Here is a 26,864-nt window from a genome sequence, read left to right on the forward strand (position 1 = left end):
GAGGCTTTGTCTTTGTGAAGCTTTATAAATATATATTTAGTTTGATTCTTTAAGCATCATTTGTTGATTAGGAGCTTTAATTTGTTTAAGGTCTGTTGATGCTGTTGTTTATCTGAAATAGCTTTTGCCTCGAACTCTTTTTGATTGTAAGTTAATTTTTGTTTTCAATACTACTTTGTTATCCACTCTTTATTCTGTTAATTTGGGATTGGGTTAGTAGAGACGGGGTGCCATTTTTCTTTTTGTAACCATTTTCTCCTGTTTAAGTTAGCAAGGGAGTGAGAGTATTTTTGATGTATTTTTCTTTTCTTTGATAGATTATTCAGTTCTTCCCTTTTCTCTCAGTTAGAGAACGTTTGTTTGTTGTTTTGGCTTGAACCCCCTCTTGAAGCCTTTTTCTTTTGGAACCCTCCCTTAATCCTTTAATAAATATTGTTAATCTTTATTCAAGTTGCATTTTCTTTGTTTAGTCCTTTTGAGAAGTTGTTCATGTGACCTCATTGCTGACACACACACACACAAAATTCCACTAATATTCTGTTGCGTTCCTGTGTCCCCCTAGACAGAGTTGAGAGGAACGTTACAAATGCTAGGCTAATTTTTGATTACAGAAGTAAACAGCAAATTGCTAATATGCAGTAAGTTACTGTAAAAGTTTTATAATGACAAATTGGAGAACAGTAATATGCAGTATGTATCATCAGAATGTATGTGGTATTTTACCAGTTTTGCAGTAAATAACTGTAAACTTGCAGCAAAGTCTAGCAGTGTACCTTAATCAAAATCCACGTCAGCCATTTTGCAACAAAACTGGAGAGATTTCACATCTGATCTGAAGTGAATTCCACACACAAATTAAACAACTAGCATCTATCAATTTAACTAAAAACTGGCTTATTAAAAATATGCGAGGTTCACTGCACAAATGCTTCAACCCTCATGATGTCTGTAAACATGTAGGTGCACTTATCACATATATAGTTTTTCTTAGATCTTTTTTAGTAGATCTTTCATAGTTTTGAACAGTCAAAATTGAGTATGTACTGTATGTGTACTTCATGTGTCAGAACATGCATAACTGTGGTAATAAACTTTTGTTTATAGCACAGTCCCTCTTGTCATTGAAATTTCTCTAAATCTATGTTGTTAAGGTCTTTCAAATGTATGCAAACGTGTCTCCATTACTTAAGAGTCAGACAAGAGAAGCGTTGATTTTAAAAAGAATAATCAAGAATCCTAGTTTATCATTTTGCTATACTGCATTTAGCCTGTGGTTGTGTAAAAGGTATAATTACTCCCTTGCAATTAAAGCCTGATAGTGTTTCCTCTCCTGTGAATACACCCCTAAATACACACTTTGAAGTTATAATGATGGTTCCCATGTGTGAGGAAATATATTACGGTTATTGCAATCATTGTTTGAACCTATATCGATCATTGTTCTTTTGTAAGATGAATCAAATGACAGCCCTCCAATGCTCAACTCAGTATTCATCATTTTATTTTTTGTGTGTAAAACACACAGCCCATAAATGACTCATTAAAACGTAACAATGTAATCTTGCCTGTTTTCACTTGGCAGAAAACAAAATCTTTGTCTATGAAATTAGACAATTTGTCCCAATGTGGCTCTAATATACCTGAAATATTTCAACTTTCTGCATTAACTGTGTATTCAATTAATTCAGGCATAGATAACCTCAGTGTAAAAACATGCGCAGGACAACATGCGCAGCCTCAAATGACATCTCACTCTTAACTGCATGACAAATGAGGAAGTGTTTCCACAATATAAAAACAGAAACAGAGACCAAACCTGGGTCACTACATACATACAGTTGAAGTCAGAATTATTAACCCCCCTGAATTATTAGCCCCTTTAATTTTTTTCCCTAATTTCTGTTTAATGGACAGAAGATTTTTTTCACTGAATCCTGAACATAATAGTTTTAGTAACTCATTTCTAATCACTGATTTATTTTATCTTTGTTATGATGACAGTAAATAATATTTTACCAGATGTTTTTTCAAGACACTTCTTAATTATGTTAACTAGGCAGGTTAGGATAATTAGGCAAGTTATAATGTTGGAATAATGATGGTTTGTAGATAAGTCTGTAGACTATCGGAAAAAAATAGCTTAAAGGGGCTAATCATTTTGTCCTTAAAATGGTGTTTAAAAAATTTAAAAACTGCTTTTATCCTAGCCGAAATAAAACAAATAAGACTTTCTAAAGAAGAAAAAATATCAGACTGTCACGATTGCAGGTTTGTGTGCTCTCCAGAGTATTTTTTAAAAGATTTATTTATTGGATTTTTATGACAGTTAACAAACAAAAGTAAAAAAAAAAATACAACAGTACAAATAGAAAAAAGTATATAACAGTACAAAATTGATTAAAAGAATAAAAATAAATCCCAATATAACCCTCATACTGTACGACACAGTATATGATGTGCATAAACAATATATGATATAGCATTAATTTTTCAAATTAAGCATATAAACAGGTCAGTACCGAAAGTTGAGGTTGACAGCATGGTGTATTTAGTAAAATAAACAATGATAATAAAAGAAAAGAATAAAATTAAAAGCGAGAGAAAATGAAAAATATATTAAACTAAATAGGCTGGGGGGTGGCACATTTTTAAACTTATGGTTTTATGTCAAGAAAGAGTTGTATGCTTGTACTATTGTATATCAACACTAATACTCATTTGGACGGCACAGATCAAAACAAAAGTGCAAGATTGGCAACTATTCACACCACAGTAACTGCCTAGTGAGACTGTTTAATTTTTTCTAATTTAACAAAAAATAAGGTGTCTTTAATCCACTGAGTATGGGATGGGGGTTGAGGAGACTTCCACTGCAACAAAAATGCACCACCTAGCTAATAATGACAGAAAAGCTATTAATTCAGAAAAATAAAATGGTAACTCACAGTCTGGGGGTAGAACTCCAAACAGGCCAATTAATAGAGAAGGATCAATATTAATAGATGTAATTGCTGAAAATGAATCAAAAACAGACTCCCAAAAAGTAAACAAAACTGGACAGGTCCAAACATGTGAACTAGATTAGCAGGTTCAGCATGACATTTGTCACAATTTGGATCAATAGCAGGGAACATGCAAGCCAGTTTACACTTAGACCAGTGAACTCTGTGGACTACTTTGCACTGTAGAATCCCATGACCAGCACATACAAATGATGTATGGATCTTTTGTAAAATAGTTGACCACATATCTTCTTCTATGTCTATGTTAAGATCCCCAGCCCAAATAAAACGCAATTTTTTAGATGTAGAAGTATGGGATGTGAGCAAGGAGTTGTATATTTTAGAGATGGCTCCATTTTGACCGGGATTGATATTAGAGAGAGATGGTATCGATCAGGGTAGAGGGTGATATAGCAGGGAAACCTGGAAAGTGTTTACGGACAAAATCCCGAATCTGAAAATATCTGAAAAGTTGTGACATTGGTAGACTATACATTTGTTAGTTGTTCAAATGACGCAAAAAAATTATCAATGTAGAGGACTTTGATAGAAACAATTCCACATCTCATGGAATTCCATGTTACAAAAGCCTTATAAGGAAAAAGAGGGTTAGAAGAGGCATAGAAGAGGTGTGGTTTGTAAATTGAAGTGACCATGGAGCTGAACCCAGATCTTAAGACAATTTTTAACTATAATATTTTTTAGAATACTCTGATGGTGAGAATGGCATGGGTAGGCACAAAAGAGAAGTGAGTGAGGGAGTGCCACATGAAGCCTCCTCAATCCTTAACGAACCAGGAGGTTCAGCATTAGAAAGGCACCAGAATAGCATGTTTCGGATATTTGCAGACCAGTAATAAAACAGGAAATTTGGTAACGCTAATCCACCCAACTGCTTACTTTTTTGTAATATTCCTTTTCTAATTCTAGGAGTTTTTGCATTCCAGATAAGAGAGATAGCACTATCAAGGGAATTAAAGAAATGTTTTGGAATAAAAATTTGTATGCATTGAAAAAGATAAAGAAATTTGGGCAGTATGAAATGATCATTTTAATACAATTTATCTTACCATCAAGTGATAGGGGCAGCAGAGACCAACGTAGTTTAGAAAGTTGGTATGTTTCAGCTGCAGAATTTATAGGCAAAAGATCACTTTTATGAAAATTTAGTTTATACCCTGTACCTTATACTCTAGCTTAAATTCCTCACAGAAGTTAACCCCCGCTTTTGGGCAGCCCTCTTTCGACCTCTTTATGCAGCGCAAAGGACCGAGTCGTCCCGGGACACGCCTGCAAATTCCCAGAGTTGGACCATGGGCCATATGGCCATTCAACGCCGGCGCAGACTTGGACAGTCTCGTCCAGCCTGGCACCTCCTTGTGTTGAAAAAGGGATCATTTGTCCCGATGGGCTATCAACCAAGGCTGAACCTGGACACGGGTGTCCCACGCGAAACTTTTAACACAGGAGACAGGGATCATTTGTCCCAATTGGGACTTACCCAAGGCTGAACCTGAACCCGGCCGTCCCACGCGACACTTTTAACACAGGAGATCATTTGTCCCGATTGAAGCTATTTTTTACCACACAGATAATAAAGACACTGAACACCATATGACCTTTATTAATAAATATTTATTCAGGAAGATTCAGAGTCTTCTGTTGCTTTGAGGGGGCGTTTCTCCTTTGAAGGCTGCCATGGCAGCATCCTCCTGCTAGTTCCCTCCTGAAAAAGAGAAAAGGCCAGTTAGCTAACACCACACGTCCCTCTGTTGAGGTCATTGCCAAAAAGGAACTGATTTACCAGGGGTGACCCCGGACTCTCTGTCCTCTTGCGCCCCTTCCTTGAGTGGTGTTCTCTGCCCGCTGCCTCCTCCTCCTCCTCCTCCACCAAGGCCCTCTCGAAGAGTCTGCGCCCTGCATCAGAGACAGACAGAGACTTTTTGGGGTCAAAGCCGCTGGCAGTCATGGGGGTCACAGGGGGGGCACTGCATAGATACTCATGTGCGTTGCGATGGCAGTTCGGACGTCAGTGACGGTGGGCTTTCCGGGAAGCCCCATGCTGGTCCACGCAGATTGAAAATATTTGTTCAGGGTTCGACAGGGACTGGGTCTGGAAGTAAAAAAAATAGGAGGCCTGGCTCCCCCTGGGCAGGCTAGCCCGCAGCTGCAAGAACCTCCGGAACCAGCTGTATTCTTCCTTGTTGAGAGACAACTGGGCCGCGCCGAAGGCTCTGTTTGTCTTATGGGTGGTGATCTGGACAAGCAGAGAGAAGATGAGTGAGCGCCTACCACTGGTGGCCCCCACCCGCAAAGTTCCACTCACGTTAATGACATAGGCAGACTCGTCCGGGCTTCTGGAGGCCTCCTCGACCTCCTGGATGGTCAGGTTCTGGAATACCCCACAGCGATGGCCTGTGATAGAGGTCAGGTAGCCAGTCAGAAAACCATAGAAGCGCCACTGCTGCCTGGTGTCTGGGCTGGACTCGAGGCCGTCTGACGGAAGGCAGTAAGGGATTAGACTTTTCCAACAAACTTTGTTACACCACCAATGGTTTAACTTAGCGATAGCCACTGGTGCCCCAAGGCAAAAAGATAATCTCTGCTCCGAGGCGCCAGCAGCTCCCGGTCAAACGATCTCTGCTCCGGGGTGCCTTCGGGGGGTAAGGAGGAGGTACGCTGACGTAGCTCGTTTGACCGAGAGCCGCTGGTGCCCCGGAGCAGAAGAGGGAAGAATGTCAGCGTTTCCACAAGTGGTGGAAACGCCGACCGGCGGATCGAACACTCACCTAGAAGGGCAGGTATTTTTCTTCCAGCGGTCCGGTGACAGCGTAGCAGGGTGGCTTTGGAGATGAGTCAGCCTTCTTTCGGCTGCTTGGTTCTTACCTCGTGTACCACGACGCGGCGGCATATGCCACGAATGAGAGCTCAAAGCTCCCTGCGAACCAGCACCAGGGTGGTACTGGAGAGGCGGCAGGAGGCCGGCGGGATTTCAGAGAGATAATCTAGGAACTGCGCGACGTTCTTCAGGTAGCGCTGCCTCGTGAGTTCGGCCATGCCCGGTTTGGCCTAGCAAAGCAGACCAAGCTCGGATGCGCACCGGCTGGTTGAGGAAGGACAAGGTTTCTGGGTCTGCGTGGCCTATCACCATGTAGCCTAGGAAGGCCTTGACCCTCGCCAGTTTGGAGGCGACGTTGTTCCGCAGCCGGCCGGTGGGCTTGCTTCCCAATTGGAAACCCTCAAATTCTTCCAAAAGCAGGTCTGCAGAACAGAGACGAAAGTCAAAAGTCAGCCTTGATGACATACCCCCAGCAGCCCAACAGAAAAGTGCCATAACCATACTCAACTCAAGCACGCGGGCGTGGTCTGGGTATGGGTACTTTGTTGGATTGTAGGCTTCCAGAGGCCCGGAGGCCACCCGGAGACCTCGGACCTCGCCCCTTTCCCGTGGGTCGCTCCTCGCCCGGGGGCCGGGTCAGGGGATGGTGCCGGCAGTGCAGGGGACGACCTTGCCCGTCTGCTCTTCCTCCCCTCTTCGCGCCTCCTCAACTATTGATAGCGCCGGGTGAATTCGAGCTGGGTGGACCTCACCTTCTCCACTTGTTTGCGGAGCTCTAAGAGCTGGGCCTGTATGCACTTCGTAGCAAGCCTGCAGCGGGGGTCGGCGCACGGATGCTCGGCTTCCAGGCCGTCTGGTTCCCTTTGCTCTTCTGAGGATGACGCCAGCCAAGATACCACGGGTACCCTCGGTTGAGTGGACTGCAACCACCGCAACTCTCGAGGCACTTTCCGACGCTTCGCTCGCCCCATGGCCTTTTTCCTGGCCAAGACGGAGAGCTTGGCGTGCTGCTTCAGGTGTCTGTCTAGGCGGGCCGGCGTCCTTCGACAGCCGGGCAACGGGCACACCATCTTCCGCATGTCCACACGTCCAGCGGCGAGCACCAGCAAAAGCTTCTTCTCGTCCGCATTTGACACCTTGTGGACCACAGACAGGTGCGGCGAGAGACGGCGGTAGAAGTTGAAGCAGAGTGCACATTCGGTCATGAGCGTCCAAGACCAAGGCTGGAGGGAGAGAGACCCACACGCCGCGTGGAGCGGTTTAAAAGATGGCGGACGAGGCGTCCACTTCCACATCATTGATGCTAGTGACCCCTCCAGTGCCGGAGGTTCGGACGCATCTTCTGTGGCAGCGGGGAAACAGACGCGGCAGTTTGGGCAAACGGTTTGGCCACTGACCCCCTGTTTCTTTCCCATGACCCAAGGGCGCGCGGTCGGAGGCATGCGGGAAACAGATGAACCAGTTTGGGCAAACGGCTTGGCCACTGACCTCCTGCTTCTTTCCCATGATCCAAGGATGCGCAGCCAGAGGCATGCGGGAAATGGACGCAACTAGTTGGGGTAAACGGCTTAGTCACTGACCCCCTGTTTCATTCCCATGACCCAAGGACGCGCGGCCTGAGGCATGCGAGAAATGGACGCACCAGTTGGGGCAAACGGCTTGGCCACTGACCCCCTGTTTCTTTCCCACTGTTTCTTCCCTGGTCAACACCAGCCACGCTAATTCTCACTCAACCAACTGTGGCACTGGTGCCCCTGGGACCCCCACACCCCCAAGGCCAACAGCGCTGGCCGGGATCGGGGCACTGTCTCTGGGCAAGCCTTTAATGTCTGAACCGCTTAGGAGAGGTCCTCCATGCCCACCAGCTCGCCCGGAATCGGGGCACTGTCTCTGGGCAAGCCTTTAATGTCTGAACCGCTTGGTTGAGGCGGGACCCCCACGCCCCCATGCCCACCAGCCCTGGCCGGGATCGGGGCACTGTCTCTTGGCAAGCTTTTTAAATAAAAAACATATATATATATTGTTAATTAAATTATACAAATGAGGAGTTTATTATCTGGCCAAATCTGAAGGATAATGAGATCGTGTGACTTGTAGAGCCTTTTACTGTATTATCAACACAAGGAAGACACAATTGTAATAAATATGTATTTATTAACAAAATAGTAATCAGGTGTAACTAAAATTACTAAATGTACAATAACTGAAGTGCATAGGCGAGTCATGAAGGTGATTAAGTTAAGGTAAACCTTATTCTACAATGGCAAAGAACTAAGGAAGTTTTTGTTATTAATGAATATCAGTTATAAACATCGAATTAATTAGAATATTTTATATTGAAACACACTATGCCAAGGTCTAATTTAGAGGGTTGGAAAGTGGAATATTTACGTTTCTGCCGTTGATGCAGTGGTTTGAAGAAGTTGGATCTTCTTGCAGGACTTGAAACATGGAACGAGCAGACTTGGCTCTCTTGAGCTTTGAGAAGAAGAAATCTGGAGATTTCTGGAGGTGGTGGTTCTGATGTCGGGGAGAGGCTGACGTCTTTATCCTTGAACATAGAAATCTGTAGATTCTGGAACACACAGAAATGGAGATTTCTAAAGGTGGTGGTTCTGATGTCGGGGACACGCCGACGTCTTTATTCTTGAATGTAGAGTTCCTGAGCATACCACACACATTTCGTTGTTACTACCACGCATCTTCTGCTCTGCCACTCTTGCTCTGAACCTCTTTCTTTGAGAGAATGTTTTTAATACTTTCTCTGGAAGGCGGTTTTGAAAGGATGTCAACTTTCAAATCCAGCATTGTAACTGGATGATCCTGTGAGTTGGTCACTGGGAGGTGTCATCCATAGTGTGACCTGCATTTATTTGCATAGTCATAGTCCACCCCTGGTGAAAATCCAGCTTAAACCAGCCTAGGCTGGTTGGCTGATTTAGCTGGTTGACCAGCCTGGTTTTAGAGGGGTTTTGGCCATTTCCAGGCTGGTTTCCAGCTATTTCCAGACTGGTCTTAGCTGCTCAGGCTGGAAAATGACCTAAATCCTGCCAAAACCAGCTGTGTCCAGCTTAAACCAGACTGGTCAAGCTGGTTTTAGCTGGTCATTTTCTAGCCTGACCAGCTAAGACCAGGCTGGAAATGACTCGAAACCAGCCTGGAAATGGCCAAATCCCCTCTAAAACCAGGCTGGTTGACCAGCTAAAACCAGCCAACCAGCTAGGCTGGTTTAAGCCGTTTTATTCTGTAGGGACCGGTTAACTATTATATTTTTTAAGAGTCTTAAATATTTTCCTGTGCATAATTTACTTTCCAAACCACATATAATTTACCCAGGGCATTATTTGCAATATATAGAGTGTAAACATCACTATGTAATGTTGATCTTTACCCAAGCATTCATATATAAACCTTAATAAGCAAAGTTTCATACAGTGGAGTATTTCAAGCAGTGCATATTAAATATATACATAATCATTTGAATCTACAGGTATATGAAGTAAAATATACCATTTGGGTCTCTTGTGAAATGTTATTTTTCTGATCCATGTGTCTCTCTGTGTCTGAGACGATGTAGAATGTTGATTGGATCAAGAAGCTGTTTTGCAAGTTCTGGGCTCTTAACACCTTTGTCTTTCAGATAAACAAAAGACAGATGGTCACTATCTCAATTGCCACTTTCTGATAAGCTTAAGAAAAAGCCCAGAGTTTAGTGTTAACTGCAGCATTTGTTTATATTGGAAATTAATTTCCACAAGTTCCTGGCTTTACCACTGATCACTACACACTGATGTCACTTTTCCAGACTAGAGTTGGAAATTGTGGTTGGTTGGCTGGTTTTAGCTGGTCGACCAGCTTGGTTTTAGAGGGGTTTTGGCCATTTCCAGGCTGGTTTCAACTTCAGTTGTTTATTTTTATTAATTTGTCATTAAAATGTGCAGTTTTCTGAGGTGCTTAAGTTGATTGAAATGAAAGGTGTAAAATAAAACGGAGCGTAAGTGAGAGCTGTTGTTCTCTTGATGTCCTGAGAAACGGTCTGTATTATTTTGAAACTCACTAACTACACCCTTAAAATAAAAGCAAAGTATACCTATGTTCACACGTAGTTGTAATATTCTAGACAAAGTCTGAAACCATGTTAGCACTTCTGTTGCTACTGCCTCCTCTTAAGCTGAATCCACCTTTAGAATGGGATAAGGGTCTTTAAAATAAATAAATGTAAGTACCCTCACCTAGTTTGCAGTTGCTGTCAGTGGACAAAAAATAAATAAAAATTCTGCAAACTATATGTCAATGATTACTTAAATTTAAAAATGCTTGAACGTTATTTAATTCAATTTTCTCAGGGAAACCCTTCTGACAGCAACTGATTCAGTTATTTCCATAACTGTTAAAAGAATACAGAAATCCTTAACATAGTATAAAACCAGACGATTGTTTGGAGTATTGTCTTGTTCTGTGTTTAGTTTTATTTGTTGCACAGGGCGTGCAGTAATTAAATAAGGAGACGGACAGGGAGTACCAACAACTTTCAGCTTTAATCCACAACGTGCTGCCGTATTACAGGCTAACCATCACTAGTAAACTCCTCAACTAGTCGTAAATTAGTGCCACAAATATTCAGTGCTTATGTGAATATTACATCTCCCTTTTTTAAAAAAAAAAACAACAAAAGAAAAAACACGTATCACTAAAGTGTATATCTAAATCATTAAACATTACTTTAGCATAAACATAGAGGGTGCTGGATTAAAAAGAATTGTAACATATGACACTTAATATATGAACAAAGTGTCCATTTCTTTCCGACAGCCCATAACAGATTTTAGATTCCAATTTGTCACAGGGGCAGCGATCCGCCTACACCCCAGACGAATTATAAATCACAAATCAAGGATTTCTCTTGGTCGCACTGCTCGACCAGATCTGGTATAATATTGTATGGGCTGCACCTCTTTGACTTTTAAATGCTGCGCTGGTATTTTAGCATGTACCGGAAACAAGGCTCCACGGCTTCCTCTTTTGTACTGAGAAGGTGGCGTCGGTTTCTACGAAACACCTGACCATCTGAAGTGCGAACATGATAGGATCTTTCTGTGCTGGCAGGATGAACAATAACAGCAGGCTTTTAGAGGCCGTGTTCCTGTATGCGAACAGGTTGTCATGTGCGAAGCTGTGACTGGATGCGCTGAACAATCAAAATACTTTTTCTGATGCTGTTGCTGCTTTGCCCTCTTCCAGCGAGCCTCTGTGACTTTGACAATTTCAGGTAGGAGCTGCTTGTTTGTGGTTGGCAGTATTGATCGCAGTCTGTGACTCATAAGGAGCTGGGCAGGCGACTTAATGCGGTCAACAGGTGTATTGCTATACTCTAACAAACTGAGATAGGGATCTTTCCTTTCCATCTGGGCTTTTGTCAACATCAATTTTGTGATCTGCACAGTCTTCTCTGGGGGTAATAGGGGCTAGTGGTGGTATGTGTGAAACCCCATGTCTTTTGCAAAGTCTTTGAACTCCTTGCCTCAATATTGTGGACCATTGTCGGAGACAAATTTCTCTAGGATACAATGTCTTGTGAAAATCACTTTCAGTTGGCTGATTACAGTGGCGGCCGTTGTGTTGGTGAGTTTGTCCACTTCAAAGAACCGGCTATAGTAGACTACTGTAATAATGTATTCTTCATGATTCCAGGTGAAAAGGTCTGAAGCTACGTCTTTGCCATGGTCTGGTTGGTATTTTGTGAGAAATCATGTGCTCCTTAGTGTTTGAACGACGTTGGTCCAGGCAAGTATCACACGTTTCGACTATATGTTCTATTTGCTTACACATTCCTGGCCAGAATAACGCATCTCGTGCTCTTTGCTTTGACTTTTCTACACCCATATGGCCAAAATGAATGCATGTGAGCATTTCTTTTCTGAGTGAGGTGGTGAAGGATTTGATTATTTAATGTGTGTGTATTCTACTGTTTTTACAGCCTGTTTTTCTGTTCTCTCTTCTGTGTTTTTGCACTGCAGAAATGTGTGTGTATGCATATTCTGTTCATCTTATCTCGGTGTGGCCGGAACATTCCGTCCCATCTGGGGTGCGCAGAAAAGCCACTATCTGACTCGCTCACAGATGCGCGCATACCTACACGCACACATTCTCACGTATTCTGGTTGCTGTAAGCTGTCTTTGTATCGCTGTTTTCCTCAGTTGCAGGCGGACCCTCAATGTGTATATAAGATTGCTCTTCCCTCCCTTGTGTCAGAATAAAATCATACTGAACCATTCAGCTGATTTTCTTCTCATCTTTTCCAAGCTTGGACGGTCTTGAAGTAGACACTCACTGGTGATACAAAATACTAGAGTGAAGGGACCAAAGGAAAAAACGGATTTTCCTACAGTTCTGGGGGCTCGTCCGGGATATATCTGGTCAGGTAAGAAAATTTTATTCACACTGCCTGATTAGAAATATCCTGTTTTATCTGTAGAATTTTGTAGATTTAGAGGTTATCCCACACAGTGATTGTGTGGATGTGTTATCCTACACCACAACGGTGTAGATGATGGTTTATCCTACATAATTGTGTTCTTGTACCCGATTAAATTTGGGTTCCACAGTGTGTAGATGATGGGTTATCCTGCATAATTGTGTTCTTGTACCCGATTAAATTTGGGTTGCACAGTGTGTGGAAGATCACACGTTAGCTGAAAACTGTATGATAAAGCGCTTACAAATGTAGACTAATAAAAACTAGACAAAACAAATTATCACCAGTGAGTCTTCTCATCATGGGCCAAAGCCTGAGCCCAGTGAGACCCCTGTGTATTGGATGAACAGATGTGGGTGGGGATTTTACACTGAACCATACATCTCAAATTTAGCAGGATGGACTGAGGGTCAATCCCAGTGGCGGAATTTCCCCCGAGAAGGGACATTCGACCCCAGTTATTAAAATCTGCCTACAACCTGACTTATGGTGGTATGGGAGACCCTGAATAAGATATGAAATATATGACGGAAGCCTATGGCACATGGTATAAGATGAGTTCAATTTGGAATAATAAAAAGAATATCTATGTTCCTAAAGCCGTGTTAAAAAGCCCCCGACAGGTAAAGATAGGGAGAGAGAGGGGGTGAAACGCGGCTTTAACAGCCTTCCACCCCCCTATATGACCCCTACTGCCCCTGCTGAACTTGGCCCCAGCAAGGCATCAGCTGAAAAGCAGATATGTGCACCCTCAGCGCCAGTGAGCCCAGTCGCTCCAGTCGCGGGGAGTTATCCCTCATTAAAACAATGGCAGAGGGACAATGTGTGTGAAGACGATAATTGTAGTAGACCCAAGGACGCAGGTCCAGACGAAGGGTCCGTAATTGACCCACCAAAGAATGTAGCTGCTGTTTGGGTGGCCAAAGCCAAAGGCATTGACATTGTACCTCCCTCACCCAGCGCGCTGAAAGATTTGATTTTTCTGCTTCCTGGTGTTGACAACCCCATGGCTTTTGTCTATATGTTAATCAGGACTTCGTGCCATTGCCAGTTGATAGGGGCAGATTACAGATTTGTATTGCAAGCTAAGATGGGCAAAGATTATGATGACGCTGAGATATCTGCTAAAATTCCCACATTAAACCATGTTGGTGTTGCCCATGATTTTGGACAAATTTGGGCTACTCGTGGGTTTGTGTCCGCAGACGGCAAACCCATATCTCACAGCTCATTGGTCATGGATCTCATACAGGCCTGCCGTTTGCCTAGATCACAAGCCATTATTAAAACGAAAGCCCATTCTACATTTGACACCCCTGAGGCCAAGGGAAATAATTGTCTGACACAGCAGCCAAAGCAGCTGGTCAATCTGGGAGGATGCCAAGTTGGCTGAATATCTCTCAAGTTTCCACCTCCTCATCTGTGCTGACTAGTGCTATGCTCCCACCTATTGACATTGTGGCCATTTAAGCTACAGCCTCAGTAGCAGACAAAACTTATTGGGAAGAGCTCGATGCTCGTACTGATTCCTCAGGAATTTTGCTGGAAGACAATGGTCATGTGTGCATTCCTTCTGCTTGTGCACCTTTCTTGTCCGCGAGTTTCACGATGTTACACATCTCGGCCGAAGAGGGGTACTGGAAACAATGATGTCTTTTCTGTGTATACTTAACTTATCACATCATGTTAACAGCACATTAGACAGATATTTAGTTTGTGCTCAAAATCATGTAACTAAACCACAGGCTAAACACCAACAGCTGCAAATGCCAGAAGGCCCATTCCAGCAATGGCAGGTAGATTTTACTCATCTTCCTAAGAGGGGACCACATAAATATCTTTTGGTGTTTGCAGATAGGTTTTCAAAATGGGTTGAAGCGTTCCCCTGTGCGAAGGAAGATGCAAAAACTGTGATTTTATATCTAACAAAGACATTATTCCCAGATATGGTATACCATGTGGCATTGACTCTGACAAAGGCACTGCTTTCACAGCAAAGGTGATTCAAGGCCTTGCTAAAGAATTAGGCATTACATGGCACTTGCACATACCATACCACCCACAGTCATCAGGTGTAGTAGAGAGAACTAACAGAACAATCAAAGACAAATTGAGAAAAGCTATGCAGAGCATGGGACGCTCTGATTGGCCTGCATTAATCCCAGTGGTACTGGCGGACATGAGAATGTCCCCTCACAAGGGACTCCAGGGGCTGTCACCCTATGAAACAGTAATGGGTAGTCCCTTTCCAGCCCCCTGGAAAAAGGGAGGGCATGCACTGGGTGATGGCTCGTGTGATGTTCATATTAGCGAGTATATGCAACAACTGATTTATGGTTTTGAACCAATACTGGGCTAAATTACATTCCTGTGCAGCACCAATGCCAGGGGATAAAACACACCCCTTCAAGGTTGGGGACAAAGTTTTAATTAAACAATTTGCTAAGATGGGTGAGGGTCTTTCTGATACTAAATATAGTGCACCCGCAGAAGTTGTTGCAGTCACTCGAACTGCTGTCTTAACTTCCTCTTTCCCACAGTGGATCCATGCAACCAGACTGAAGGAGGCTCCATCTACTGCTTAAAGTTTGTTTGCATATATGTGTATATAGAGTCATAATCTGTCTTGAGATTCTCCTTTCTTTCCAGAGGGGCGCCCCACACCCACATGATAGAAGTGCTGGCCAGCCATCTAATTTTAACAACGCCTGGAGGATAAACTGTATGGTTGCTATCTGATAGCAGAGGAGCTGAACATGCAGCGCTGATTATCAAATAGAAACTGTCAGTTCACACCATGAGCTGGAGAAGTGTGTCTGTTGTTGTGACTGGACTTATCACCTATGCTTGGTATTGTTGATTTCACTGCCTGCCTTACGTCATCACCACAGGCGATGGAGTGAGCATAGATATTTCAAGATATTTGGGAGGAAGAGCCAGGAGAGGATCCTATTGGAGTGAACCTGTGGTATAAATATGTGAAGGTTTTGGTAAAATCATACAATGTGTCGAATTGTTATGTTTGTTCAGTGATGCCTCACTCAGCCAAGCAAAACACCCTATATGGTAAACCAATGAATAAAACTCAGGCTAAGTGTTATGCAAGCTTTGCTGGATGTGGTTATCAGGACCCCCAAATTCAAATAAATGATTCTGACATTGATAGGATAGGGCTTAAAAAATGGAAACTGTGATTTAATGTTTTGGGTAAAATTTAATCATACCTCACAAAAAAGACCAATTGGACACAAGGTTTTCTTTAACCACACCTTGAAGCATCCTATGTGTTATAATCAGACCAATGGCACTATCTATATGGGCAGCACTCTCAACTGTGAGCAGATATGGCGCAGTGGCGAGGGAGCGCCCGTAAGTATGTCGGGCCCCTCTAATGGCACCTATGTTGTCCAAGGTGGATGGTGGTTATGTGGACAAATGTCACCTACATGTCACTACCCGCAAACTGGATTGGTCAATGTGCCCCAATACATGTTATTGATCACACGTTTATCATGGCCACTGTACTAGGCGCTGAATCAAGGAGAAGATGATGAAGTGTGCCCACTTTTGTGCCCCATGACCCCATATGGGGTGAGGACGTTCCTGAGGAGTTCAAACTATGGTCCACGAGTAACAAGGTCACATTGTCCTTGTTTCCTCAGATAGGTGTGGGAAAGGTTATGCTAAGGCTTGAAACATTAGATTACTGGTTGGGATTATTCATTAATGCATATCAAGTTATAGATAAGGCCCAAAATAAAGAGATTTCTAACATTAGGACTATGGTAATGCAAAATAGGATGGCACTCGACCTTTTGACTGCCTCTGGTAGAGGTGTGTGCGTATTGCTGAACACGACATCTTGCACCTATATATCAGATGACATCAATAGTGATGCTATGAGAGATGCCTTAGGTACCCTGACTAAATTGAAAAATGCTATGACAACTGACTATCGCCCCGATCATAACGGTGGATGGAATACTTTCCACAATCTTTTTGGCTGGGTGACGCCTTTTATATCGATGATGATTCCTATTATTGTTGTTGTATTACTGATTTGCTGTTGCGGCCCATGTCTTGTACAATGTATAATGAATCGTGTTTATGCTACCATTGAGAGTATGACTGGTTGTGGGTATGAGCGACTTCCTATGCGTTTTTAGAGCCTAAAAGAGGGGATTGAAGGATTTGTTAATTAAATGTGTGTGTATTCTACTGTTTTTACAGCCTGTTTTTCTGTTCTCTCTTCTGTGTTTTTGCACTGCAGAAATGTGTGTGTATGCATATTCTGTTCATCTTATCTCGGTGTGGCCGGAACATTCCGTGCCCAACTGTTCTTTCTTTCCTCTCAATGGCAAGTTTCTTTCAGCTAAAAAAAGAATGCAGTCAATCACTCTGGTCAGTACATTCCTCCAGCAGGACTTTTCTGCTGTGATCACCTTTTGCATTTCACTGTCAATTGTTTTACCTAACTGCAAACGAGTTACCAATTCCTTCCAAGAAAGATAAGCATCTATATGATGGTTACTTGTTTCATGATGCTGTAGTGTTTTTGAAAGACACTACCAGTTGTTGTATCCAAGCACAAGACGTTTGTCACATGCTTTGGCTCCACCAAACAATTTGCATGCAAAGCAATACACTTTATTTGCTTTTTTGGAATACAACAACCAGTCTCGCTCAATTTTCTCTCTGTTTGATAATAAGCGATAACAAAAGGCTTTTGAAAAGTGCCTGTTACTCTTTTCAGATTTGGGATATGGCCCGTCCGGACATCTGAACATGGTCTTTCCTCTGCTACCTCCTCTGTTGCATCTTTGCATTCTCCAGCCATATCTGTCTCCTCCCCACTGATGTCATACTGAAGATGACTCTCCCTCTTTCCATGCACTACATTTTTGCAAGACAAACAATACCTAAATTTGCAAAACCCTGACCTTCCATTTATTCATTTATTTTTTGTGGGGCCATTCCTACTGAAGGATAGCATTTTTTTTTATTGTTAGATTTTGCTAAACATTTACTAATAAATGCAAACATAAAGGGTTTCTTCTTTTAAAGGGTTAACAGTGATAATGTGTGTACAAGAAAGAGGAACCCAACTTCCTGCTACTGGAGGCCTGCTGCTAAGTGTGTGTGTGAGAGACGTATAAAAAAGCCGGAAGGACAGCATAAAGGCAGAGGGGCTAATACATTAGTACATCTCTCCTGCGCAGAAATTGTACTCTCTAACTTCTTGCATTCGAAATAAAACTTGTTAATTTTCAATTCAGATCTCCGTCAATTTTTGAACATGCAATGGACCATTTGAGTCCAACAATTGGTGACCCGACGACGTGATTGACTGGAGACTGTCAAATAGATGAACGTTTATTTCTGATGCCAAATCCAGAGGCGCCTCTCTAAAAGAAAGGTAAGCAGAAACCTTTTTCTAAAATTCTGCTATTGAATATTCTAAATAAGTGGCTTTTGGCATCGGTAAATATGTTGTTCATTTCTTTGATACATTTGATGCATGCAGGAGGTTACAGACTACATATAAAAATAAAAAAATAAAAAAGAGAAGAATGAATTGTGATAAGTTGTGATAGAGAAAGTTAGGGTGAATCGTTAGGATTTACGGAGAAGTCCTGTTCCCTAAATAGGCAATTAGGGTGAATCGTTAGGATTTACGGAGAAGTCCTGTTCCCTAAATAGGCACTTAGGGTGAATCTTTAGATTTACGGAGAAGTCCTGTTCCCTAAATAGGCAAATAAATTGGAAATTGTCTGTCTTGACGAAGTCATTCATATTTCCAATTATCAGGGTGAATACACAAGTATTTAAAGGAGAAGCCCTTTTCCCTGAGGAGGCAAAACCCTTGAAAATCCCTCTTATTCTGACGAGAATTTGATATTTTCAAGTAAATTTCTCAAGGATAGCAGGTTTAGTGAATTGAGAAATAGTGAGAGTGTAGGGATAGGGATAAAAAATAAAATAAAAAATAAAAGGGATTAAAAAAATTTAAATAAAAAATAAATAAAAAAAAATGGAAGGAGAATTTGATAGAGAATGTGAGGAATATGATTGTCCTCCACTAAGACAACAATGGGATAAAATGGTAGATATCTTATTGGCACAAACTGATCAAAAAGATAGAAAAAACGGATAAAAGAACTGGGAGAATGTACGCGCGAATTTATTGAACATTATAGCACTGATTGTATGGACAAAAAGGGGGTCTCTGTTTCAGAAAGTGGGAATAAAAGAGAAAAGAGCACAAGAAGCTGTTTTCAGACACAGAAAAGAGGAAGTAAGGCTGTTACACAAGCGAGCCCATGCAAAGAAAGAAAAACAGTTAGATAAAGATTTGAGAAGATGTTCTAGAGTTACACTCGCAGCATCTGTACTAAAATCAAAGAAAAGGGAAGTGAACAGCAAAGAAGCTGAAGCTAAACTGAGTAAAAAACAGGAAGCTGAGGCTGAGACTAAGACTGATCAGATAGCGACGCCCTATGCCCCACCATACAGAGGCTATACCAAGATCACTCCAAAACCCAACTATAAGCCAGCAACCGAAGCAGTTAGTGGTCAATAAAGAACAGGAAATTTAAACATTGGGATGGTAAAAAAGGAGCAGCATACATAAATAGATACTTTCAAAGACTGAGAAGAAGCATGCGATGAAAACCAAATGTCTAACGCTGTTACTAATAGAATTTTCAGGGCAGCAGTGTTACAAGGAGCTCCTGCTGGTGTGACCCAGGCCATGGAACAGTCTCCTGAGGTACCAGGCAGTGATGATACTAAATGCAAAGGTATGCAGTAGATTTCATAGACAAAGCAGTAGAGAGAGCGGACATAGAAGGAAGTGAGTTGTTAAAGCTGAAAAAAAAAAGAATTTTGAAACTGTAGCTTGAGAAAAGGAAGTCAGCTAAAAATAAAATAAGGGCCTGAATGCCTCCCCACTTCCTGAAACAGACAACCCAATAACACTGTTTACAGATGGTAGCTGCCAAAGGGCAGATGATGGAACTCTGAAAGCAGGCTTTGCTGTGGGTAAATTACAGAATGATCAATTGGTCACCATACAATCTGGAACCCCTAATTGGCAAACAATCTGCACAAAAAGCAGAACTATTGGCCCTAATCAATGCATTGAGACACTCAAAAGGACAGTCTGTCAACATCTACTCTGATTCTGCATATGCAGTGTCCACAGCCCACGTGGAGCTGCCTGTGTGGATCAGATGTGGATTCACAACTTCTTCTGGCCGGCCTATTACTCATGAGAAAGAAGCATAAGAGCTCTCTGAAGCCATAATGTTGCCAGACAAAGTGGCTTTTATCAAGTGCACTGGTCATTCTCAAGGAACTGACCTAATATCAAAAGGGAATGAAGCAGCAGACTTGGCGGCAAAACGTGCCTCAGGCTACCTACAGGGTCAGTTTGTGGTCACATCTGAGCCAGACGTGACATCCCTCCTACCAGAATTCTCAAGAGAATTCTTATCCGAGCAGCAAGACATGGCTGCTCCTGAAGAAAAGTCTGTGTGGAAATACAAAGGGGCAATCAGACACGAGGATGGCCTTTGGACAGCAGCTGATGGTAGAGCTTTGCTCCTAGCATCACTAGTCCCAAGCGTGTTGAAAGAAGCCCACACACATGCACACTGTGATGATAAGCAAATGTCGCGAGCATTGCAATCATGGTGGCATCCTTTTATGCCACACCTAATTTCTGGGTACATAAGGACATGTGACATTTGTCAGATGCACAATGTCAAACCAACTATGAAACCATCTCAGGGATCGTTCCCATTGGCAAATGGCCCTGGAGATGAAGTTATAATTGATTTCACTGACATGATTGAAAGGGTAAATGGTAAACAATACTTGCTTGTTATGATTGATGCATATACAAGATGGCCAGAGGCCTTCCTGGTGGGCATGGAAGACAGCACTGCTGTCATTAAATGTCTGATAAACCATTACATCCCACGTCATGGTTTTCCAAGCCGGGTCAGATCTGACAACGGCTCACACTTCAAAAATGAACATCTGGCTGATGTTGAAAAGGCATTGGGTTTAGTACACCATTTCGGGGCAGTCTATCACCCACAGTCACAAGGTAAGGTTGAGCGGTTGAATCTAACATTGAAAAACAAATTGGCTGAAATCTGTGCACAGACTAAATTGACATGGTTGGCTGCTCTTCCACTGTCTCTCATGTCAGTAAGGAGCTCTGTGAGTAGGGCAACAGGATACACGCCTTTTGAACTGTTGACTGGTCGCCAATTTCCTGGCCCACTGACCCCACTACAATTGCAACCAGTACAACCGTTATCACACAAAATTTACTATGACAAATTGACTGCTCTAATTGAATCTTTTGACAAAATGTTACCAACTGATTTTAGGGGACACGAATATCAAGCACCCCTACCTGACCGAACTTGGGACTGGGTGATATTGAGAATCTACAGGCGTAAATGGAAAGAGCCTCGCTGGTCTGCTCAAATTAAGTGCTGTCCGGCGGACCCACAGTCCAGATCATTGGACGACACCAGAGTGGACCTTGCTTCGCAGGTCCAAGAGAGGGAGGATACCACAGGAGGTACAGGAGGGAGTGAGGGTACCACAAAAGGAGATGACACACAAACACGTACACACGATAACAATTTTCATCCATCACAAAGTAACCTACAAACTTTACAGGTGGTCCATAAAACTGGGGATTTATTCGCAGCCCCTAAAGGAGAAGCTGTAGCCCATTGTGTCAGTGCAGACTGTGCATTTGGAGCGGGCATAGCGAAAAATTCAGACAAAGATATAGTGTTGACAAGGTAAAGGCCCAGAGAAAAACAAAAGGTGACTGTGCTACAACTTACGAGGCAGACATAATAGTTTTCCACCTGATCACAAAAAACGTTTGCCAGAGACCTACCCACATATGAGGTCTTTGAGAGCAGTCTAATCTGCATGAGAACGTGGTGTGACAAATTACACATCACCAGATTGTCAATACCCCGGCTGGGGTGTGGTTTGGATATGTTGGAATTCTATAGAGTTCTCCACATTATTGAAAATACATTTAAAGGCCAGAATATAACCATTTCAGTTTATACGTTAGAATAAGTTTACTGTGCTTGCTATTTTTTATTATAGCTTATATATCATTTGCTGTTAACACAATAATGCTGTGAAAAATAAGATAAAAGGAGGATCAGAATTGAATAATAAGGAAAACCAGCATCAATAAAACATGAGGGTCAAGCTGTGGGAAAACTGGAAACTATTGGGGATAGTGGGGATATTAACACTGATAATAGTGGGGACAATTCTAGGAGTAGGAAAAAGTCACAACAGGAATGAAACTTCAACTGTAAAACCAACCAGAGTAAAAAGATCCCTAGGGAAAGAAAAGAGGTGTTCCAAGTATTATGGAGGGCTGTCCATAGAATATGTAAAGGGAGAGACAACATCTTACACATTTGATCTATGTCAGGTAATTGACTGTGGGGGACACAATAGTTCGTGGCGAGGATATGACGTATATGTTTGTTTAGATCAGACTATGAATGCATGGTGTAACATGAGGGGTAAAGCGGATAATAAGTGGTGTAGAGGGTAGGATCAAGTAGTGGGGTACACAGGGAAATGGACACCAAACCCAACATGGTTAGGGAATTTTAAAAACGAGTGGAGAAAACTGAAAATACAAAGGGATTATAGTCCTACCCAGAACCCTATTACTATGTCAATAGGGGAGTGGACAGGATACCCCTTAGATGAGACCCATTATGCTGGGAAAAACAATCCGCCTAAGTTTCTCCATATACTATTAGGAGTTGAGATATCAGGAACTGACCCCCTGGGAATCATAGAAATTGAGTTTTTAGATAAGGTTAATGTAATAGATAGAAACAAGACAATGACTATATGACCACAATCAGAGATCATAGTAGAGAAGTAGAGGTCAAAGGGTTGTAATAGAAATGGATTACACCAAATTAACTCCTGAAGATATTTTAGATATCACGGGATAAGGGAAAACTACGAAAGGTATATGTGCAATGGTTAGGTTGGCAGCACCAGTAACACTGATTGGCAAGAGACGAGAGGGAAGGGGTGAAAGTATAGCTGGGAGAAGAAATAGGGACGCAACGTTTGACTTAACCACAAATTCCCCAACCTATATAGATTCAATAGGGGTCACGAGAGGAGTCCCTGATCAATACAAAACTAGTAGACCAAATTGCTGCCGGGTTCGAGAATATCCCAATAATTTCAGCCCTATTCCCGGTCACCCCAAGTAAAATGTGGATAGAATAAATTATGTGCACTATAATGTCATGAGATTGGCAAATCTGACACAAGATGTCGTAGAAGGATTATCAGAACAATTGGCTCCAACCTCATTAATGGCAATACAAAATAGAATAGCACTAGACATGCTATTGGCGGAAAAGGGGTGCCATGTTCCAAGATTTTTGCTGCACTTTTATTACCAATAATACCACCCCAGACGGATCAGTAACGAGGGCTTTAGAAGAATTAAAAACCCTTTCTAAAACAATGGCAGAACACTCTGGTGTAAATAACCCATTTGATGATTGGCTGACCGGTGTGTTTGGAAAATATAAAACCATGTTTACATCAATTTTGATCTCTTTAGCTACATTTGTGGCCATAATAGTGACCTGTGGATGCTGTTGCATCCCGTGTATCAGAACATTGTGTAACAGGGTGATAATTGCAGCAATTGAAAAGAAAGATGGAGCTCCACCCCCTTACACAATGCCTCTGCTGATATCTCCAGGAAATAATGATGATGAGGAGGAGGAATATGACTTATAAATGTTGTTTTTTCCCAATAACTGTGCTTCTTTGCAGATGCTGATTCATCACAAGTTATATGTTTTCTAGATATTGATGTTTGAGAAATTTGCTGTTTGAAAATGTGTTAAGATTTAAATTTTGATTATTGAAATGTTTGTAGTCTAGATAATTTCAGTGTGATTGACTCAGCTGACATGTTGTGGTTGCCCAAACGTCAATTAGGGAATCGACTGGGTGCCTTTCCCCACAGGGGTTTTCGGCCCAGTCCAGCCTGAGCACACTGGTTTATAGGGAATTTATAGAGAGTATCATTGTTTGACTGTTATGATTGTGTTTATTGCTTTTATTTTTCTAAGTGGTCTGATATGATGTTTCCGGTGAACATGTGGTGGCTGCCCATAAGCCAACTAGGGGGCCGCTTGGGTGTCTTTCCTCACAGAGGTTTTCGACCCAAGCTCATCTGGACATATTGGACCAAGAATTCTGAGATTTTTTAAGTGTTTATTAAAGTGGTGTGGCCTCTTTTCAGAGGCCAAGAGAGGGATTGAAGGATAGCATTTTTTTTTTTATTGTTAGATTTTGCTAAACATTTACTAATAAATGCAAACATAAAGGGTTTCTTCTTTTAAAGGGTTAACAGTGATAATGTGTGTACAAGAAAGAGGAACCCAACTTCCTGCTACTGGAGGCCTGCTGCTAAGTGTGTGTGTGAGAGACGTATAAAAAAGCCGGAAGGACAGCATAAAGGCAGAGGGGCTAATACATTAGTACATCTCTCCTGCGCAGAAATTGTACTCTCTAACTTCTTGCATTCGAAATAAAACTTGTTAATTTTCAATTCAGATCTCCGTCAATTTTTGAACATGCAATGGACCATTTGAGTCCAACACTACCTGATCTTTTCTCTGGCTCTATTTAAATTTTCTTGCTCTCTGTCCTCACCATCTTCATGACTAAGTAAACAAAACAGATGTTTTATAACATTTAATCAGCAAAGTCTAGAATAACTTAATTTACAATGTTTCTTAACATAACTAAAATAGATATACAATCTGACCCTTTCTTACCTGTTCTCTTCACCTGCTCTGAACTCATTTACTGCTATTTGGTCATTGCCCTCCCCATCTTCATGGCTGAGAAAATAGACCAGATATTTAACAAAAAAAATCAAAAAAAATTTCTACTAAACTATTAAAAATATAGTATTAAAACATTCACACTGTCACTATTTATTCTTTTTTTTTTTTTGGCTTAGTCCTTTAATTACTCGCCACTGTGTAATGAACCACCAAATTATTCAGCATATGTTTTACGCAGCGGATGGCAACTTTTATGTGCGCAAATTATTTTTAAACCAATTATTACTTTCTCTTGTATCTGAAATATATTTAGGTTAACTTAACAAAGATACATTTTGTATGATCCTCTTATTTTGGTAAAATAATGAAATAAATAAAAAATTTTGTTTTCTTAAATTTTGACCTCAACTGTTCGTGTGATTTGACAGTTTATTTAATTTAATCTAAACAGTTACATCTACATGAACACTTTAAACTTGGCTGTTTGACTGGAATTCGTTGTTATTTTACCTCTTGTAGATGATATTTGGTCAACAAGTAATAAGTTTTACTCCCAAATAAGGTAAAAGAAATTAATTTGAAAAAAAAATTACACAGGTTCTACCCCTGCAATATATGTATTAAAATTTTAAAGACAAATGTTCTTTTTGTAACACTGAGCCTGAGAGTCTTTTACATCTATTTTGTACTTGTACATTTTCTGATGATTTTTGTAAACAGGTTTCAGGGTTGCTTTTTAATTCATTTTACAAAATAACTAACTTTGACGAATACATGTTTCTTTTTTTTTTTTACTGTAAAACTGGCTATAATACACTCAATATTGCTCTGAAGTTGATAATTGTTCTTGGGAAATTTCACATACAGGTTAAAGTAATGTCTATAACTTCCTCTATTTTTTTCTGTAAAGATTTTAAAATATTTTATAATTATTTGACCTCAATTACAAGATACAAGAAGGCCATAAAACCTTTCTAATAATAATAATAATAAAAAAATAATCTGTACAATCTAATTATTTAAATATGATGGATCTCCCCATATGTAATGTATTTTTTATTGATTGATTTTTCTGACTTTTACATGTTATCATATAACCCAGTATGCTTGTCAGTTATATGCTTCACAAAAAAAGTTATTTGCGACTATCAAACGTCTACCGTAAAGTCACATGGACTTACGCCAGGTATATGTATTTAGCCCATCGAATTATACTGTTTTTACATACTTTAGTGGATGGAAGTATGCGATTTCGGACGCAGCCACGGTGTGATCGTGCATCATTGTCCCCCTGCCTGGACAAAACCACCTCCTCTGCTCTTACGTTTGGTAAAAGCAGGAAAGGCGCGTCTATAGAGGCGACCTACAGTATAGGCGGCAGAATAGGGAGGGCGGCGTCAGCGAACCCCCCGGTCCTCGCGAACCGGTAACTTTCTTTTTCACTTAACATTACGGGTTGAGGGCGGATTGACGCCGTTTGCCTAAAGCGCCAGTTCAGCTCGCTCCGGCCCTGGGTAAAGCCCAGGCTAGGTGGCGGTTACGATTTATGAACTCTTTCCCAAAAACAGAAGGTGAATAATAGTATGTTAATAATAGTATAAGCTTACCAATCTCTGATTATCCAATTTGACATAGCAGATTTCATTTTAAGGCATTGTTTTACATGTTCTTTTTTTCGCTTTCTATTTTGGGCACCACTCCTCTTCATTCTTCTCTCCATTTTAAACAAGTGACTGTAACTGAATAACGGATTAATCAACTGGTCTACGGAGGGGGAGGGGTGGTATTATATTATTTTTATTTAATAAAATACAATATTAAACTCGTATAAAATGCCAAATAAACTTTTTTTTTACCAATTATATTTATTTATTCAATATTATTTGAAACTTTTAAAAAGGCTCATTTCAAAAATAGTTTTGGCACAATGGCGCCCCCCCATGTGCGGCGCCCCTATGCACTGCATATACTGCATACCCCATTTTTGCGCCTCTGTTTGCAGATACAGTTTTATCATTTAAACCAATGTTCTCTTAAGCCTTATATCTTTAGTTTGACATCAAATGTGAAGTTTGACATCAAAAGTGAATATACTTGCTTACCTACGTAGTAAAACATGTACTGACATCCATAGCATGAAAAGGCACTGCAGTGTTTGAGTGTTCTGAGTTTGTCAGATACCTGTAACCACTGGGTTACAGGTATCCGGTTTTCTTCTAAATGTCTTCTTTTGTGTTTAAAAACGAAAAAAAAAAAAAAAAAAAAAAAAGACTTAACAGGTTTGGAAGAAGTGAATGATGAGAGAATTAAAAGTTTTGGGTGAACTCTTTATGTCTTCAATATGTCAAGCTTCTGTGATCAACCCATTGTAATGTTTTTAGTGAATATTAAATTACTGAAAGAGCTTCAGTTTATTTTGTATTTTTATAGATATATTATATGTTTTAGAAATAACTTCAAAGTAAAGTAATTAGTAATCTGATTTCTTTTTACAAGAAGTTATCCATTACTAATCTATTTGCGTTTTACTACTGTAATCTATTACATTTTTAAAGTAACTTATCCAACACTCTATTCATATAAATATCGGTCAAATATTTGGGGTGAGTTTTTTTTTTCATGTTTTTTTTTTTAAGAAAATGAT

General features: G+C 41.1%; 1 protein-coding gene across 1 annotated transcript; it reads left to right on the forward strand.

Annotated features, from left to right (window-relative positions):
• The first annotated feature begins 17,303 nt into the window (after positions 1 to 17,303).
• LOC130240302 (uncharacterized) lies at positions 17,304 to 23,979 on the forward strand. The gene has a single exon (XM_056471752.1). It carries the CDS (start codon positions 19,623 to 19,625, stop codon positions 21,147 to 21,149), a length of 1,527 nt encoding a protein of 508 aa, XP_056327727.1. The 5' UTR covers positions 17,304 to 19,622; the 3' UTR covers positions 21,150 to 23,979.
• Positions 23,980 to 26,864: the final 2,885 nt, after the last annotated feature.

This window comes from Danio aesculapii, chromosome 14 (genome assembly GCF_903798145.1).
Source record: "Danio aesculapii chromosome 14, fDanAes4.1, whole genome shotgun sequence".
In the NCBI taxonomy this organism is placed as follows: Eukaryota; Metazoa; Chordata; class Actinopteri; order Cypriniformes; family Danionidae; genus Danio; species Danio aesculapii.